The sequence below is a fragment of the Furipterus horrens genome, unplaced genomic scaffold (genome assembly GCF_987537825.1).
Source record: "Furipterus horrens unplaced genomic scaffold, mFurHor1.1.pri manual_scaffold_1, whole genome shotgun sequence".
Taxonomy (NCBI): Eukaryota; Metazoa; Chordata; class Mammalia; order Chiroptera; family Furipteridae; genus Furipterus; species Furipterus horrens.
The window spans coordinates 214357805-214377047 of NW_028327171.1; the positions used below are offsets into that span (position 1 = coordinate 214357805).

Here is a 19243-nt window from a genome sequence, read left to right on the forward strand (position 1 = left end):
TGCCTCTTCTCAAAGCACGGCGCTTCGTTTCAGGAGCCTGAGCGGAGCATCGTCACCAGCTCAGTTACACCTGATAACCGAGGAGGGTTACTCCGAGGTTTCAGTAGTGAAGTTATGGGTGTGTGTGTGTTGTGTTTTTAAAATCTGTACAATCAGAACATCGAAGATAGTACCGGTTTTAGAGAGAAAATTAGAAGTCAAACAGTTGTGGACTCTTAATTAAACCACACATAACACTGTGGTTTATGCACTTAATGCTGATGGCCATAGCCTTGAAAAAATGTATTTAATAAACAGTTTATCAGACAAGGGCCCTAAGGTCCAGACTCCGTCTTTGCTTAGACCCTTGTTTCAGAAATGACCTCGGAGCACTCAGAAATGGGGTGGCACTGAAACAGGAAGGGCGTTGCCAAGACCATGGCTCAGAATTCTGAAGCTGGGGCGTAGCCCAGTTAGGACATTTTGAGATTCTGTTAAATATGCATATACTTTTATTTTTATTTTATTATTTATTTATTTTTAGAGAGAGGAAAAGGGAGGGAGAAAGAGAGGGAGAGAAACATCAGTGCATGGTTGCCTCTCCTGTACCCCCATCTGGGGCCTGGCCCACAACTCAGGCATGTGTCCTGACTAGGAATCAAACCCCCGATCCTTTGGTTCTCAGGCCAGTGCTCAATCCACTGAGCCACACCAGCCAGGGCTGCATATACTTTTAGTAAAGCAAGAATAGGCTGAAAAGGTTTTTATTGGAACCGCTTTGTCAAGTTTCCATAGTTACAACACACACGTGCTCACTGTCCCACAGTTAGTGCCCATGCACCTGTAGCCCCGTGCAGTTAAAAGGTGGGTGTCACCCGTATTTGAAAACTCAGGAGACATTACCAGTTACATAGTTGATTCACACGGCTAATAGGTTCTGTGGCAAAGGACAGGTGGAACGTATGCTCTGGGCTGGGTCTTCTGGCTGCAGATTCCGTGTTTTTTCCATGACAGCCTCCCCTAAGCAACGGAGCTGCTAAAGAACCATGTCGGTAGCTGCTCTGTGGTTGGAGCAAGAGCAGTCACTCAGTCCCGTGGGTCAGAGCGGACCGTCAGGAAAGCCCCAGACCCACCTGCCCTGGCGTTTGATTTTCAGGAAGGTGACTCAGTAGTTAAATCCGTGGCAGTTACAGCTAGTTGAAGCCCATTAGAGTGTGTGTTTTACCCTGAAACACCTCATGAATGATAATTGCTGAAACTAGTATAATAATAAAACTGTCATTAAGAATAGAAATTTTATGAGGTTTTGTTTTTAAAAATCTAAGCAGGTGGTCTATTTTGATTATGCCTTTTGACTAAATAGAACTAACACTAGAAATATTTTTGTTTTACTTCTTGGTCAGTGAAAATGCGTTTAAGAAAATTAGAAGAAACCAACACTTGCCATTTTTTGCTGTAAAAGAGGAAGTAAACGCTCATTGCAATTAATACTGACGTAATATGTACCAGGACATAATTTATTAGTAGTAAAGTAAAAGTTTCTCCTCGGTCTACAGGAATAGCATAAAATGTTTGGCATTGTGTTTTACAGTGTTCAGGAACAAGTAAATCAGTCATGTCCTAGCTGCTCGTAGGGCCTTTATTCCGTAGACAGCCTGTTCAGTCTGCAGTTTCGTTCCTCAGAAGAAGGGTGCTTCCCACCCCGTGGGAGTCCTGTGCTTGCTCCCTCTGTCAGAGGCAGACGCTCTGTCAGGAATTACAGGGCCTCCCTGGAGCCTCCTGGGTACCAGAGCTTTAATAAGATGTCTGCTCTTTTGAGTTGAAGCTCTTGTGTGGAATAGCATGTATTGATCCTTTCCTACATTTTGGCTGCCGAACAAATAGACCAATATCTTGAGCATAAGCCAGAGAGATGTTTCTTAGAATTTGCAGTAATAATTTTGTCTATAAAGGTGTAATCTAAATAAAGATCTTAATTAGTGGATGTTGGCCTTTTTGACTCTTGAAAATCCAACGAAAGGTAGGATCCAGGAAGAGACATTAAATGTGCTGTATTTTGCAAATAAATTTAGAGGTGGTGTTCATTGACCAGGGTAATAATGCCAGCCCTAAATGTATTTTACCAGCTCCATACCCGTATTCATATTATGATTATTTAGAAGTACTGAGTAAGAGATAAGGCTGTTTGTGGAAATGTTTCCTATTCTGTGCTCCCCTTTTATGAGTTTGGTTGGAATGACCCCCTAATTGTTTCCCTGGCCTGTCTAAATAGGTCGTCCTTAAGCTGCTTTTTTAAAAAAGAGCGTAGTCCCATCATCATTGAGACTTGTACTCCCCTGAGCTTGTGTCTGCATCATGGCCGATTCCGTGTGTGGGGCCAGCGCTGCCTGAGCGCAGCCCCCAGGAGCGTGTGGCTGGGTCTCCTGGTGAAGGAGGTTGGATGGCGGCGGGGGAGCCATGGCAGGCAGTGGGGCTGCCAGTCTCGGTTATGGGCACAGAGCAGGTGAAAGCACAAATTACAGAAATTCCAAACCTGCGTAACCGGCATTCCAGTGACCAGCCAGTCCCACCTAACGGAAACGAAAGCTCCTTCAGACCTTCGGTGAGAATCATCACACCGGCTCTTGAGAATCTGACAGTCCGTTTCCACAAAAGGGATAGTTAAGTTGGCACAAACACTGATCAAATCAAAAGGTGTATTTATGTAAATAAGAAAATTTTACCTACTGAGCCCAGTGAAACTAAATGGATTGATATATTTACACTAAATTTATTCAAAAGAACGCATGTGCAAAGTGCTAGGCTCTGCATCCGCTTACCTTCCTGGCTCTTAGACACTGACTGCGGTGGGTCTTGGTCTCGGTCTCCGTCCGTCCTGCTGGGTGACTGTACTGGCGCGGGGCACTGCTGACCTGCCGATGGCGTCGGCTCCTGTCGCTTCTGTGCCCTGTTTGACCTCACACCTTGGCCTTACTGCCTGTCTTTCCATCTTTCTTTTTATCCAGACAAGTGTGAGTTCAAGGGTTCCCTCTCCGGCAGTAACGCAGGAATCACAAGCATTGAATTCGACAGTGCTGTAAGTATCTGGTACCCGGGGAAATGGGTGCGTTGAGAGGCGTTTAGAAACAATTTCAGACATCTGGGTCTCAAAGTTTAAAAATAGCTTACCTGGTTCGTCTGCTCTTTATCTTGAGTAAATTCCGTGTTAGAGGAGGATGCAGGTAGATTACAAATTCTGTGCTGATGAGCTGAAGACGGGGGCGGGGGTGTGTGTGTGGGGGGCAGGTCTGCTGTGACCCAGCCAGCCAGCTAGCGTCTCTGCAGGCTTGATAAAGATCCCAGTTGGGGCCGAGGCCTTGTGGATGGAGAGGAGGGCATCCAATCCAGGTAGATGCGCCAAAGATGAGCAGCTCTCCAAGGGGTAGTGGGAGGTGGGGCAGGGGAGCGGCGACCCCCCCCCCCACCCCAGGGCTCTCGGCTTGGACGCTGAAGAGATTTAGTATTTGCTGTTGCCGAAGGCGGGCGGTGGGGTAGTGAGCGCAGGAGGCCGGGCTGCATGTGAGGGGGAGGGCCCTGCAGCACCCGGGCGAGAACGCATGTGTTTGGGGGAAGGTCTGAGTGTCGCGGGTGTGAGTCGGCAGCACACTGGGGACAGCAGCCGGCATTGGGACCATCGTGCAGGTTTAGACATCTGGACCTTCTTGGACTTCATTGTTGGGGGGTGTCATTGTGTGAGTGAACTCCTGGATTTTGGCTGAAGTTTGTTCTCTCCCTTTATCCCTATAGGGATCTTACCTCTTAGCAGCTTCCAATGACTTTGCGAGCCGGATCTGGACGGTGGATGATTATCGGTTACGGGTAAGACCCAGCGAGGGAAGTCAGGATAGTCTCCAAACTTCACGTGGTTCTCAAGGCACAGCGTGCAGGCAGTGGCAGCTCCACTTATTAAGGAGAATTGTGGTGGTTTTCCTGAAAACCGCACTTGCTTTCCCTGCCCTTTTCTCTCCTCCCTGGGAAGATTGGCTTCCACTTTGCACTCCCACTTTGTCCGCCATTCAGTTTCAAAATATCTGCAGTAGGGATGCTCCTGTTCCTCAGAACGAGGTCCCTTCATGGGTGCCAGTCTTGGCTTAGCTTCTGTGATCTTAGTGCCCGCAGATACTGGGTTGGCCAAAAAGTTTGTTTTTTCCATAAGATGGCTCTAGATAAGCTCTGCTTATTTGTTTTTAACTTTATTCAGAACAATTTTGTTAGATTGTATTGTGACAGCTGTCATATCAATGTGCATTTTAAAAAAAACTCATCAAAATTGGTGAATTTTGTGTAGCCATTTTAATATTGAAGATGAAAAAGTACACAGTGTTTTAGGCATATTATGTTTTATTATTTCAAGAATGGTAAAAATGCAGCTGAAACGCATAAAAAGATTTATGCCGTGTATAGAGAAGGTGCTGTGACTGAACAAGTCCCAAGGGGTTTGAGAAGTTCCTTGGTACTGTTGACATTTTGGCCAAATAATTCTGTGCTGTGGGGCTGTCTTATGTGTTGGAAGGTGTTTAGCAGCACCCGGGCCTCTACCCACTAGAAGCCAATAGGTGGAGATAGCCGACACACTCACAATAACCAAATCAATAAAGTGATTGGTGAAAATGTAAAATGTCTTCTTTTTTATGGGAAAAAAAGCAGACTCTCTGGTCCACCTAGTAGCTTGTGTTCCTTGCAGGCTCTAAGACTTGGTCCCTGCCTCGCAGTGTGGCTTGTGGTGGAGGGAAACAGCGCTGAGAAAGCTAACGGGGGGGCGGGGGGAGGGTGTCGGGGTGGAGGGAACCTGCATCTGAACCCGGACCTGCCGCGAAGGCTCTTGGATTCCACCCCAGACCAGAACTTGAGGGTTAGGTTGCTTGTGTTCTAATGAAAAACATATCTTAATTTGGAGACAGATTTTCTCCCTAAGCTTGAAGGAGCCTTCACCTGAGGTCATTAATAAGGGCCACCGAAAGATAGATGGGGCCGAACTTGACATTGGTGAGCATTTCACCAGAAAGCTTTGGCAGCAGCTCTGTGTGCCTACCCACACGGGAAACGGCATTGCCTTGCGCAGCTGTGTGGGAAGCGAGCCGTGTTAGAAGCTGGCAGGTACAAGGAGTGGAAGTCCTTTACTCCTGGTTGAAAGGTGATCTGGGGCTACACACCCAGGTCTGAGACGTGTAGACGGCGGAGACTGTGCTCCTTCGTGCCTGCCAGTGTTCTCGTCCGCGTGTAGGAGCGGCGCGGGCTGCTGGGTGCCCACGGGCGGGGTGGGGCTCGCCTCTGGCCTCGGATGCGTGAACGAGTTTGCAGCTGGAGCGCGGTAGTTCTGCACGCCAAGTGTGGGAAAGAGGGCCTCGCCTTTTCTCACGGCAGCAGTGTGGCCCTTCCTGGGGTCTGTCGCGGTCCCTGTCACCGTCGGTCACTTACTAGGCGTTTAAGACGGTTGCCTGTGTCTGCAGTCGTTAATTTACCTAAAGCGAAGGGGCTTTTCTTGAGTGGTTTCTCTATATTAGCGCCAGGCCTGAGGATGTTGTGAACATTACTGCTTTTAGTCCTTGGGAAGCCTGGGGAGGTGGGTGGGTGAGGGAGCTGGCGCTCAGGTTTGCCTCAGGTCCTGTCATTAACAGGTAAAAAAGGGAGAATTGGAACTGAGGCCTGTTTTCTTTCCTGTATTGGGTCAGCCTGGATTTTTCTAGCCTGAGATGCAGGAAACCTGGTTAGTGAAGAGGGACCTCCAGCCTTCCTGACGGCTGAGGCCCTTGGAGGAGGAAGGCAGGCGGCTGGGGAGCCTGTCAGTTGTCACAACTCTCATCAGTAGTTCTGTACGGCGGGCCATCGGCCTTTGGGTCTGGCGTAACAAGAAGGTCCGGGACCTGAAGACAAGGGAGCTCTGGGAAACTTGCCAAGTGAGCAGGTTTGCAAAGGTGGGCCAGTTTCGTGGGAGAGGGTTAGGTCAGGGCACTGGAGCACCAGCTCAGGCTGGGGGCTGGCGTCAGGCCGTCGTCTCCTTTGGTGGACCAGCTGGCTTTGTGGGCCCCTGGTCTGCTCACAGCCGTGTCCTGTCCCTCGGTAAATGAGTGACGAGGTCAGGGGGCCTTTGTGTCGTGCATCAGACTTTTAGCAGGACCTGGAAGTAGGTGGGCTCCCTGCTATAGGGACTGCGGCTTCCACCTAGACCCTAGCTGACGAAGGATGTTGGAAGACATGAATGGACATCCATGTTCTGAAACTCGGGTTCCAAGACCTGGTCAGCATCACTTTAACTTCAATGACTAGGGAGTGGTGTTGGGGGAGACCAGATGCTGGGGGCCGCTGGGTGAGTGCTTGCTTTACAACCCTTTCTGTAAAGGGGTCCTTGAAACAGCCTGGCATTGAAAGGTGCCCATGAGAGGACTTCAATACCAGGTGTGTTAGACGCCCTTAACAATCGAAAGTCAGTGCTCTCTGAGATGTTACTTGAGGGATTGGGGTCAAAAGCCCGCCCACTCACTTCTCTTAACAGCGACGTGGGGAGGTGTCCACCGGGAGGAGTGGCTTTCAGATGGTGGTGTCTGTTTCAGAAACTTCCTCATCAAGTTCTGCACTTGGGGGAGGGTCCGTGATCTTTGGTTGGTGGTCACGGGGGCTGCCTGTGCTGTGGGCAGCCCTCAGGGTCTGCCGTAGGCACAGGAGCCTGTGCAGGGACTCCCTCCTGTGTGGGGGCGGCTGCTGTGACAGCCCACCGCATCCTCCCTGTGAGTCCCTGCTGGAACAATGAATGTAAAACCCAAACGTAGTGTTAGAATTTCATATCAAAGATGCCAAGTGGATAAAAGAACTTTTAATAAACATGATCCACTTAAAATAAGGACTTTTTAATGTTAAAAGTGAATGCTTGTAGGTGACTCGATTCCCCCTCAGCAAGGACATGGCGATGGAGCTGGTCGGCCTCCGGCAGGTCCAGCCGGGTCTTCCCCAAGGACAAGGTTAGCAGAGGTCCAGCTCTTTCAAAAAGCGAGCTGACAAGACGTGTGAAGGGCTAAGAGGAAACAGAAACGTTCCTCCTGTGTGCTGATCGGTGTTCGGTGCAACGGTGTCCGTTATCCTGAAACTTAGTGCCACGGCTGCTGGCCAGGGCAGTTTCAATTACACTGTCATCTCCCCGCATGGAGGTGATCAGCCGTTACAGTGTTTACGAAGACTCTTAGGAGCAGGGGTGTGAAAGGAAGAGTGTGCATGCTGTCCCCCGTGCGCCTCGGTCCATCCTCCTAAACCAGCGAGGCGAAGGGACCAGCCTTCTCACATGAAGTTGGAGAGCCGGGCTGTGCAGGGCCAAATCAGTGTGACCCCCCCCCCCCCCCGGCCCGTGCAGTTTCAGCCATCGCGTGGAAAACTGCTCACACTGTGGTGTTAGAAACGCAGTAGGTACACTTTTGAGAATATTTTCGTGTGAAATGTACGGACGTATTAACGTGTGCGTGTAGAGTGTGTAAAAATGAGTGCGTTCACACAGCCCATCCATGGGCGGTGTCTTTTCCTCCCTGTTTATGAAATGTGATTTTACTTGTGTAAGGAAGAAAACAATGCATATATACAGAACTTAAATTTTTTTATCCTCACTTGAGGATGTGCTTACTGATTTTAGAGAGAGAAAGGGAGAGAAACATCTATTGGTTGGCTGCCTTTTGTACACTCCCCGTCTGGGGACTGAACCCACAACCCACGCAAGTGCCCTGACCAGGAATCAAACTCGCAACCTTTGCTTTTGCGGGATGACGCCCAACTTACTGAGCCACCCCAGCCAGGGCAGAATTTTCACTCTTTGATGAAATAGTTCTTTACCAAGAACATAACTGACATTGCATGAGAAGTTCCTGCCCAGATTTCTGTCTCCCCGTGATGGGCACAGTCGGGACGCGCTGTACTGAGTGGGCTCGTGTTCCTGTGCTGTAGTGGACGTAAGCTGCATCGCGGGAGCTTTCTCGCTTTTACCAGCAGGCCTGGTGGGAGCTGCCACAGCCCTGCAGCCTGCAGCCGAGAGGTCAGTCCCAGAGTCACAGAGGTTTCGAGGTGGGCGAGTGCAGGCTTCTCCTTAGAAAGGGAGAAGTGCGTGGGGCCCAAGTTTTCTGATCCTGTACTGAGTGGGGCTGCCCCTTTGGGTGCAGAGGAAAGCAGAATTCTAACATTGCAGCACTAAAACCGTAATACAAAACCCTGAGGTTTCATCTTTGGGAGTGGGGTTAAAACCCGTTGTCACCAGTGAAGGAAGAATATAAGGGTCTTCTAAAGCCTTTTTTTTTTTTAATTTGAAAGGAAACATCAGTGAATTCCTTCTGAGCCTCTGGGGTTTTGCAAATATAAAAGAGGTCAATGATGAGGAGTAAAAGGGCTGACTCCCAGGTCCCCTCCCTGCATCCGTGGCGTCCCCAGCTGCCTCGCTCCCTCAGGCTCCAGTAGTGCTCTGATGGGCACCAGGGCAGCTGACACTCAGTGATGTCCCAGGCCTGTGTTCCCTGGTGAGCCCAGGGAGGACACGTGGTTGACATCCTACAGCCAGTCTGTGAAGGGATGTGGTTGCAGGGAGTGTGGTATCTGGTTCTGATCTGACTTTTAAGCTGAGACCTCTGGTTGCAGACCCCCCCGAACTTTCAGCTGTGTGTTTCAAGGGGCCTGATGTTTCCTTCTGTGAGGCCTGCCATGCCTGCCTCGGGCCTGTCGGTTCTCGACTTTCAGAGGCACTGGCTCAAACCCAGGCTCTAAAAAGTTTGCGACTTGATACAATCCAGACTTACAAATCATGCACAAGAGCTCCGTTTCAGGGGGGGGGTCTCTGTCACGGAGCCTGTTTCAAAAGGTCCTCCCCCCCCTTTTTGATAGTGGGGGCACATGAACTTTGCACAAGTGATGGTGGGCTTTTGTTTTTCTGTGGTGTTATTTTAAATGTTTGTGGTGGGAGATTTATCCTCTTCCTCTTTACTACCTCGCCTCTGGGCAGCACCCACAGGTAGATCGGCTTTCTGGGCGTTTCCCCAGCTGCTCCTACTCTCTCGGGTACTCCCGCCAGTGGTCCGGGGTTTGGAGGAGCTGGCTCCCTGCAGCCTGCCGTTCCCAGGCTCACCCGGCTGTGTTTCCCTCTCCTAGCACACCCTCACGGGGCACAGCGGCAAGGTGCTCTCGGCCAAGTTCCTGCTGGACAACGCACGGATCGTTTCCGGAAGCCACGACCGGACCCTCAAACTCTGGGACCTGCGCAGCAAAGTCTGTGAGGAGATTCGGTCTCTCTGTCTGTGTGTGCGATTAGGCGTGAACTGCAGGGGCGCGTGCTTCTGTGTCGAAGCGTGCGGTCAGTGTGACGCGGCTTGAGTCCGGCCCACTCGCGTGTTCAGAGTGGTGCCGCGGTGGTGGTCTCGCTTACATGGGTAGTTCCGACGATTGGGGTCAGGGGCAGTGGGGTCATGGGGACAGCCGCAGGGGGCTCTGTCTGACCACTGACGTGCGGGTTTCTTTCAGGCATAAAGACAGTGTTTGCGGGCTCCAGCTGCAATGACATCGTCTGCACAGAGCAGTGTGTGATGAGCGGACATTTCGACAAGAAGATTCGTTTCTGGGACATCCGGTATAACACCCTGGGGCTGGGCGGGGCGGGTGAGAGGGCCCTGAAGCAGGACACGTCGGGGTCTGGGCAGATGGGCCTGACACAGTGGGCTGGGGCCAGGTGGCCACGGGCTTCGTGCGTCATTTTGTGAAGGACTCGGTCGTAGGAGCCATTGGGCGTTCAGCAGAGGCTTGCCTCCTGGGAGCCGTGGGCTGCGTGGGTCGCAGTTTCAGAGGGTGCGTTGGGCAGCCGGGAGGTGGGTAGAGTTTATGCAGATCTGCACTCTGCAGTGGAGGGGGGTGAGTGGGGGTCCACTGGAGCGAGGGTTCGGACAGGGCCTGGTGACAAGTTGAATGTAGAGGGTGAGAAAGAAGTAAAGCAAGACAGAATCCACGACCGGCGTAGGAGGAGGGTGCAGCAGCCGTTCGGATGAGGGCAGTCGTTTGTGGTGTCTTACAGACATTCGGAAACCCAGAGCAGGGTTTTTGAGGGGGGTTGGAAGTCCTCAGGGGAGGGCTGTGGAGGTGTCAGAGCAGGCCGGTCAGACAGCACGTGAAGCGGTAGCAGGACAGCACCGAGGGGCTGCCTGGGGGGCCACAAGGGCAAGAAGGCTGGAGGGTCCCATTGAAGGGCCAAGGCTCGGGGGTGACAGGCACGTGGCAGGAGGAGTCCAGAGGGACGAGGCTGGCTAGTTAGTCTGCGGTTGGCGATCTGACTGAGTGGGGACGGCTGGGGCCGGGGCCGCGGGGCCGGGCAGTCATGCTCAGCGGGGAGTGAGCAGCCGCGGTCGTAGGTGAGGCTTCGGAAGGCCTGGCATGAGGCTCGCGGCACTGGACGGCGCCTCCAGTTTTATTCCTGACCTTTGGTTAGCTGTTTAACACTGAGCCGTGGAATCTGGGAGCTAAACAGGATGATCCAGTCTCCGGGTCCACCCCTAATTTGACTGATGAAGATCCCAGGTGCCGAGGAAGCGCTTGCCTCAGGCCGTGTACTTACCCACATTAAGATAAACCCTCTCGCTTGGTTATGGTCCGTGATTGGAAATCGTTGCCTTGAAAGCTCACACCAAGATGCCTGCAGACGGGTCCGCACCTCCGGTGGCTGCCCCGCCACAGTGCCCTGCCCAGGGTTGCTGTTTCCGGCCCTGGTGTGGCCTGGGACCCAGGGAGAAGCAGGAGAATAAAAGGAAGAAGAGGGACTTGCGGAGTGTGGTGGCTCTGCCCTGGTGTCCCAGGTTCATGTCTAGCGTCACCAAGGACGTGGGGGGCCCTGAAGCCTGTGAGAAGCCACAGCTCTCTCCGTGTTTGACGGGAGCCCCGATGAGCGCTTGCCGGTCAGAAGCTCTGGTCGGCGCTGACTGTGCTGTGGAAACGGGTGCCCGGCTTCGGGCTCCGGCCCTCAGAGCCGCAGCCGGAGAGCAGGGCCGGGGAACAAGGAAGCAGGCGCTGGGCCACGTCTGTGAGGTCGGGAACGAGCTTGCGGCCCTGGGCGAGTTTCCCTCCTAGCTGCCGCGCCTTTGCCCCTCCCCTCCCCTGTCCTCTCCATGGCACGGCATCCTGGTCAAAACGGCGCAGTTCTGACTTCTCTGCGGGACGTTCTCAGGCGCGCTGTGTCTCCGACAGGACGGAGGCTGTGGTCCGAGAGCTGGAGCTGCTGGGGAGGGTCACCGCCCTGGACCTAAACCCGGAGAGGACGGAGCTCCTGAGCTGCTCCCGCGACGACCTGCTGAAGATCATCGACCTCCGCGTACACGCCGTCAGGCAGACGTTCAGGTAACCGAGGGCACGCCGGCCGGGTGTGGTGGGCTGCCGGGTGCCCGCGGGCTGCGTGAAGAGCAGGGGCCCGGCCCCCGCGTCAGACCCTGAGAGCCGGGAGCTGTCGGGTGACGGTGCCTTCTGTTGGTTTCAGCGCGCCGGGGTTCAAGTGCGGCTCCGACTGGACGAGGGTCGTGTTCAGGTTAGTGGGACGCTCCTTCTGCCCATCCTACCCCGACCCGGGTCATCACAAAGGTTAGAACACGGGCACTTTCCCATTGGGAAGGTGAGCCAGAGTTCGTGTCTCGGTCCGAGTGTCCCGGAGTGGCCACGGTCGTTCAGTAGGAGAGGTCACTGTCGCCCCCGCCGTCTCCGTCCCTCCTAGTGCTCCTCTGTGACTATGCCAGAATGTAGTGGTTGGCTACTTGGCTAGTTGCGCGCACCGCGGGCTGTTTGAGAGCTTTTCAGGAAGGGTGGGACAGTCCCCTAGGACAGAGCTGGGTATGCTGTCCGGAGAGGGGTGCTTCCCTTTCCTGGTTCTGCCAGCTTCCACGCACGGTGCTTCTCCCGCGTACACCGCCACGGTCAGGCCCAGCACCCCACGGTTGCTGCTTCCTTCCTCCTTCCTTTTATGCCGTCACTGAGCCGTGCGCCAGGCGGCCCGTCCGCGGAAAGAAGCCCTCTGCCACTGGGGGGTTGCCTTGCTCTCCCTAGTGCTGTGTGTGAGTCTGAGGGTTCGTTAGGGACTGGGGGCCCCAAGGAGTAACGTGGTGGCACCATTCTGCATTGGGCAAGGCCAAGGGAACAGGCGTGAACGACGCTGCTGCTTGCAAGGAGGCCCGTGAGGACGCTGAGCCAGGGGCGGGAGGTTGATGCCACGCTGTGTCTTCTGTGTTCTCCAGCCCTGATGGCAGTTACGTGGCGGCCGGCTCAGCTGAGGGCTCTCTCTACGTGTGGAGCGTGCTCTCCGGGAAAGTGGAGAAGGTCCTCTCCAAGCACCATGGGTAAAATGGCCCCTGGGAGCCCCCCTGAGGCTGTGGGTGGGTCCTGTGACTAGGTCCCCGGGGTCGTGCTCTCTGGGCATGGACTGAGCCAGCCGCACGAGGGCCGGGTCCACTCAGTGCTGCGCTGTGAGCCAGGCCGGGCACACGGCGTGGCAGACGGTGGTGGGCTGCCAGTTTCTCCGCCTTACAGAATCTTTCCGTTTGTGGCCAGTGGAGGGAAGGTTAGAGTGACAGACATTCTCTTCTCTTCCCTGAGGCTCCTTTTTTCTTTGTCCCATCCACCCAAGCCCACGCGCTAGTCAGAATGCTGACCCAGTTCCTCCATAAACGCCTCTCTCTGCCCCAGGAGCGGTGATGGAGCTTCTGCTCCCGGCCAGCGGTCCCGTCACTGTCCTCTCGGTTCTCTCAGGGCTCTCCCCTTAGTGTGAACTGGACAAGGCCCGCTCCGTCCATTCCCAGACTCCTTCCTGAAGGAAGGGCAGGGCTCCTCGGCGCCCTCTGCTCTCCTGACTGCCCACCCCTGCGCGGGCCACCAGGCGAGGGAGGCGCCGCAGGGAAGCCCTGACCCAGACGTGAGGGCGCCAGTGTTGAGTTCACTAAGACCTCACCGATGTTCCCACCTCTCCCTTTGAAGCTCGTCCATCAATGCGGTGGCCTGGTCCCCCTCCGGCTCCCACGTCGTCAGTGTGGACAAGGGAAGCAAAGCTGTGCTGTGGTCCGATTACTGAGGGCGCCTCCTTGGGAGAGAGCAGATCCGAAGCCAGAGGAGCACTTGGGCCGCAGCTCTGTCCTGGCAGGTGGTGTGCTGGGCGTAGCTTTGACCTCCAGAGAAGAGCAGGAGCTGGTGGCCTGCCACCGTTTGAAGGGGACTTGTGAGAGTTTGGCCTGAGGCCTCTACTGGCCTGGAGGAGCAACACTGAAAGGGACCTGCCACTGCAGTCACTTCGCAGAGGGTCGGGCGTGGCCCCCGTCCCGTGGGAAACACTACTAGCTCTGAGCTTCCCTACCTCAGCGGGGCGCGGGCATCGCGGGCCTCGCTGCGCGGCAGTGCCAACGGCAGCCCCACGCAGGGGTGTCTCTGCTTTCTCCTCCTCCGGAGTCAGTTCTGGCCTAACGTGCGTCCTGTCGCCTCGGGGTCACTTCCCTGGGGAACTTGCTTTAATCATTGGCTTAATAGAAACCCAGACAGGACTGCCCCTGTCCTCAGGGAGCCCCCGGGACTGCCCTGGTGTCCGAGGAGCATGGGCTGCGGCCCCCCTGCCCGCTTTCATCATTGTTACGGAGCGCCCATCTGATTACGGTTGCTGTTTCCTTAGCTGTCCCAAACTGTCACGGGGAGCAGCTGTCCTTCAGAACTCCTGCGTCTACCTATTTCTTGGTCAAGACATGAACCTCAACTTGGAACTTGGTTAAGAAGTTGTTTTTTTTTTTTGTTTTTTTTTTTTAAGAGGAAGTGCAGAAACCCTTTTTCCAGAGAAGTGGGCGTGCTGCAGGAGCAGGTGTCTTCCTGGACCCACCTGTCCCTTCCCAGAAAGTGGGTGCATGCTGCAGTCTAGATCACAGCGGCCGGGGACATGGAGGGCGGGGGCCTGACTGCAGCCAGCAGCTCCGGGGCACCGCGTGCATACCCGCTTGGTGCTGGGGCGCAGCAGGCCCGCCCCGGGGGCGGGGAGTGGACGTCCGCTTTCCATCACAGGAGCTGCGGTTGCGGCCCGGCCAGGCTGCAATGGGCCTGTGGCCTTTTTTTTTCAAGCATTTATCTTTCCCGTTTTATCTGTGTATAAAATTTTGGTTCCTCAAGTGAGAAACACCAATCTTTTTATCACTTTCTAATTTGCACTTTATTTTTTCCTCCCATACTTGCTCCCTGGACAGCTGTGGGTGTGAGTGCCAGAGCCTGGCGAGGGCGGGGGAGCCGCCCACCGTCCATGTCTCCCCTTCTCTGTCTGCGGTGCAGCGAGCCCCAGCAGAGGGGAGCAGGCGTTCCCAGGCCAGGGAGCGTCGTCTATTTATTTAATTGTGCTGCCCAGCAGAACTTCATTGTAAATAAACAAGAAATCTGTTATATACTTTTCAAACTCCACGTCTCTTGGTGGTTTTTTTAAATTCTCCTTTATCTTTAAGCGGGGAGAGCTCGCTCCCATCTATTTTCCTGGCATTTACTCATTTGTCAGTAAGGGTAATACTGCCCCGGTGCCGTTCCTCCTCGTTCCAGGCGTCGCGGCCTGTAAGCAGGGACGTTCCCGTTTCCCGTCGTTTACACATCGTAACTGGAACAGGAAAGGGGTGTCTCCAGCCCCCAGGCCGCTGGGCTCCGAGAGTCCCCCGCGCTGCCGTCACCCCTGTGGTCGGCTCCACGGCAGCAAGGGCAGGCTCCTGGGCCTGCGCTGGAGACCGTCTGCAGGCTGGCCGTGACCTCGGCGCCTCTCCTGCTGGCCTCCAGGCCGCCTCTTTGCCACAGGGGGGGAGTCACCCCCTTGAGAGGTGATTTACTCACGGCAGCTCAGACGCCTAGCAAGCAGCCTTGTGCCGTTACAAATTAGGGTCTCCCCGGAACACCCCGAAAGACCGTTACGGGACCACGCTGTTTGCTGAGCCGCTGGCCGCACATCTGCTCAGCCCAGCAGCTCGCATCCACTGCCCCTCAAGCTCTGAGGTCCGCGCGTGCTCCAGAGAGCGAGGGGGCCTAAGGGACGCGTGGCATTAGCTTCAGTGACCCTGTTTTCCTTGGACTTGGAGCGGAGCATTCCTGCTCCCTCTGGTTTTGACAAAGATGTTTCGATTTGAGGTCCATCCACACTGGAAAACTTTCTGGGTCACCTGACTGCCACAGTTGAGCTGATGGTGTGAACGCGCCGCAGTGGGGTGTGACTTCATCCAGCTCACGGTCTCCCCCCGACTGCCGGGAGGTCACCGGAGGCCTGCCCAGAGCTGCGGGTTCCATGGGGCGTGGGCGGAGGGCGAAGGAGTTCATTTTCTAATTTCCCAGATGATTCCTGGGTGGTGAAGGCTAATGTGCTTCCTATAAACGTCAGCTTGGATGCAGATGTTAGCACATCTCGGGCTCTGAGGAGGATGCAGAGCTCCACCCCACCTGCCCCTGCGCCTCTCACCACTGTTCGCTGTCACCGAGGAGTGATTCGGTCAGGAAGCTGCGCCACAGCCATGGCTTTTAAAGGTACCAGAAGTGCACCCATGGAACCAGAGGTGGCGGTTCACCAAATTAGAATTACTCTGCCCAGCCGCAGTGCCAGGTCTTCGGAGAAGGTGTGCGCTGGCTTGGTCAGAGACTCAAAGGAGAAGAATCTCAAAGGGAAAGGACCCGCCCAGGTGCCTACCGCGGCTCTGGGAGTCACTGCAAGGAAAACCTGTGCGGAGGGCTCTGTGACTTGGGATCGGTTTCAGGCGAGGATCCACACGCGACTTGCTGGCTAGCACAGCCCTTCTGAGAGCATTAAGCAGACTCCTTCCATCAGCACTGAGCCAGGAGCCGGGGTTGAAATCGTAGATACTTAAATCAGCCTTTCAATAAACTCTGTTAAGAAAAAAAAAAAATTTCAGAAGTGGAGAATTTAAAAACATCATTTTAATGAACTCATAGTTCCTCGTTCCAGTTCCCAAAATAGTGTAATCAAGTTCGCCACCTTACTCCTCGAGCCGCTGTCCTGTAAGTCTCGTGAAGCCCCTGTGATTGTCCACATCCTGGCACGCGGGAAGCTTTGGGTGGCCACAGGGAAATGGAGGGTGGGGTGGGGTTGGGAAGCCCCTGATGGCAGACTGTGTGTGCCCAAGTGTGCAGAGCGGCCTGTGTGCCTTCACAGGTGGTCTGGAAGCTGGAGATCTGGAAGTGTGGACTCGAGACCCCGCACCTGGGGGGGGCCATCGGGAGAAGATACCCCACACAGGAGCGTGCTGGGTTGCAGAAGCCAAGCGTCGCAAATTCTTAAGTGCTGAGTTGTTCCCATTTTACAACTGGAGAAAAGCTTCACAGCTCAGCAAGAAGCTGTCCGAGATCCTGAGCCCTCTAGGGGATGGAGGCGGGCATCTTCAGACCTGCCTGCCCCCACCAGGCACACAAGGAAGCCAGGAAGCCCAGGTTGTCAAGCTAATAAACTTCAGAAATCTTAAGTACAGAGAAATACGTGTTTGCACAGATTCTGTAAAAACACATAGGCTACATGGTACATGTCAGCAAAAGATCATACTGATCCAGAAAATGATTCTTAGCCTGCCTCACCTTAGTGATTCTCTTACCTCAGAGAGCTCTGGCTTCTGCAGCGTGGCCGTCCTGGTTTCCATCCGTGCTTCTGAGTCTTCCCTTGTCTTCATTCCAGATGCTTCCCCGTCCTCTGCATGCTCCAGCCACACCCTGCTCCTCAACAGCCCGCTGTCCTTAGTGAATCCCGCCCAGGGCTACGCTGCCCTCTTCTGACCCAGCTTCCCAGGAGGCACTCTGGGGACGTCCACCCCGGGCGGGTCAGGCGCCTAAGGAGGCCGGAAACACGTGCAGTGAGCCCCAGAGCCCCTCCCTGCCACTCGACAATTTCATCAGAGTATTTTATAGCAAACCTCAGGCGTATCATTTTCTTCATTTTTAAAAAAGTTTACGTATTGAATTTATTGGGCGACATTGTTCATAAAATTACATAGGTTTCAGACATGTCACTTCCCCCATAAGGCAGCATGCACCCCAAATTACTGAGGACGCCAGGCTGTAATTACACCGTTTGGGATTCCCAGTGACTCGGGGCCGCTCACTGGTCAGTCACACTTTCCTGATGGTTCTGCAGAGGCGGATTAAGGTTGCTTGAGGCCCCGGGCGCAGAAGAAAATGTTGGGCCCCTTGAGAAAAAGAGACAGGGAAAATAAAAATACATGTTAACCATATTTTTAAAAAAATAAAAAATATGAACTATTAATGTTTTATTTCCAATAAAGTTTGAATATATGTATAATATAATTAATAGCATAATAATCGCAAAGTTCTAAATAGTTGAACAGACATAAAAGTATAATTATAATTAACGATAGTATACGTATGGTAGGATTAACAATCAGAAATCGGGACAAAAAAATCAGAATTCTACTTGAAATTAAAATTACAAATGTGAAAATATTTAAATATTTTTCTTGTTTTTCATTTTGCAAACTTATTAACTATCTCATCACAGTCAATAATTAAAATTGCACATATGAAACCAAACTTGGTGTCATTAGGAACAAGTGTAAAGTTGGGGTTTTTGTGGGGCCCTTCAGAAGTCGGGGCCCAGTGCGCCCGCCATTAAATCCGCCTCTGCGGCTCCGTCGGTGTGTTCCGATGATTGGCTTGTCTGAGTTGGGATCCAGTTAGCTTTTGCTGCGTAACAGGCTCCCTGAAACGTAACGGCTCTGAGCAGCCTTTCTTCCGAGTCTGGGTGGGCTGGGCTGGCCGGTACGGGCAGAACGTAGAGGGTGGCCTCACGCGGGTCTGGCCGGGGGAGGACGGAGGACGCTGCCAGGAAGCACGTGTCCCTCTGCAAGCACGCGTCACTCTGCTTGGGTCGCCTTTGTTCCGCCCATTGGCGGGAGCGGATGGCACGGGCCAGCCACATGGGGACAGGGGCCGGAGCCAGGACAGCTAGCTGTCCTGGGAGTGGTCCACACTAAGGTCTACATGGTGTTCTCCCCTCTCTAAAGTCTCTCTTATTCTAGAACAGTATCTCTTGCCGATTTTTTTACATATCCCACACTGGACTGGCTGACTTTCCTCAATTACGTAATAAGTTTGTGTCCCACGGGGGAACGTGAGCCCTGCACATGGCTGTGTGTGTTGGCTCCGGCCCTGTGACGTGGAGTGGAGTGTGGGGGAATCCGGGCTTCGTTTTTTAGAAAAACGGATTTAGTGGACAATGGATAGACTTGCTTGCGAGCCAGGCTGGTGAGAAGACAGACTGTAAACAGTCTGCTTTCTAGTTAGAAAGTGATAAGACCTGCTGTTTCCTGGGGTCCACACCCAGGTGGTTCTAGGAGCCTTTCTGGAGTTTCAGGAGCAACCATGTCCTTGACCCCCGTGTGCCTGTCGCAGAGAGGGTACTCGGCTTTTATTTGGTAGAACTGAATCAGCAAAAACAAACCAAGCAGCCCCAGGAGAGTGAGTCATAACCAGCTGAAAGGAAGACTGAGGAAAAGGGAGAATATTTCAAAAATGCATGAAGAAGCCACACAGTCAGGGTAAATGCTGTTTGGTAGAAATTTTGTTCTGTGCATATATGTGTATGTACCGGGTCACCATGGGAACAACGTTTTGTTTTCTTTTTTACTATTTTTAAGTTTATTGAATTGGACCTCACATAACCAAACCATTGTAAAGGGAAGAATTCGGTGGTATTTAGTGCATTCACAGTATTGTACAACCAACAAAAAACAGTACTTCTGAACTGGATTATTGCCAGTTTTTTCCAAACTTTTTTGACCTGTGGCAGTTCATTGATCTGAAGAAAAGCACGGCCCTTGTCCTAGCTCGGCCTGCCATAACAAATTGTCGCTGTCTGAGCTGGTACAACAGCAGAAACTTACTTCTCCCACCTCTGGGGGCTGGAAGTCTGAGGTCAAGGCGTCCGCCACGTAGGTTCTGTGCTGAGGCCTTGTGGCTTGTCGGTGCTGCCATTGCCTTGCGTGTTCACGTGACTTTTTTTTTTTTTAATTGTGTTTTTTCTAAACTATATTGATTCAGAAAGTCTTTTTTTTTTTTTAAAGATTTTATTTATTTATTTTTAGAGAGGGGAAGGAGAGAGAGGGAGAAAGAGAGAGAAACATCAATCAGTTACCTGTTGAAAGCCCCCAGCTGGGGACCTGGCCTGCAACCCAGGCATGTGCCCTGACTCAGAATCGAACCAGCACCTTTTGGTTTGCAGGCTGGTGCT

General features: G+C 53.3%; 1 protein-coding gene and 1 non-coding gene across 4 annotated transcripts in view; both read left to right on the forward strand.

The window, feature by feature from the left end:
- The window catches only part of ATG16L1 (autophagy related 16 like 1), a 32838-nt gene extending 19466 nt beyond the window's left edge, over positions 1–13372 (forward strand). For all 3 annotated transcript variants that reach the window (XM_090285025.1, XM_090285027.1, XM_090285031.1), the window contains 8 exons: positions 2985–3055; positions 3766–3837; positions 9130–9250; positions 9499–9604; positions 11206–11355; positions 11492–11539; positions 12240–12341; positions 12976–13372. In XM_090285025.1, coding sequence (XP_090141151.1) covers positions 2985–3055; positions 3766–3837; positions 9130–9250; positions 9499–9604; positions 11206–11355; positions 11492–11539; positions 12240–12341; positions 12976–13069 — 764 coding nt within the window. In that variant the 3' untranslated portion in view covers positions 13070–13372. The remainder of the gene's footprint in view (positions 1–2984; positions 3056–3765; positions 3838–9129; positions 9251–9498; positions 9605–11205; positions 11356–11491; positions 11540–12239; positions 12342–12975) is intronic.
- LOC150022813 (small Cajal body-specific RNA 6) lies at positions 8354–8611 on the forward strand. The gene has a single exon (XR_016513743.1).
- Positions 13373–19243: the final 5871 nt, after the last annotated feature.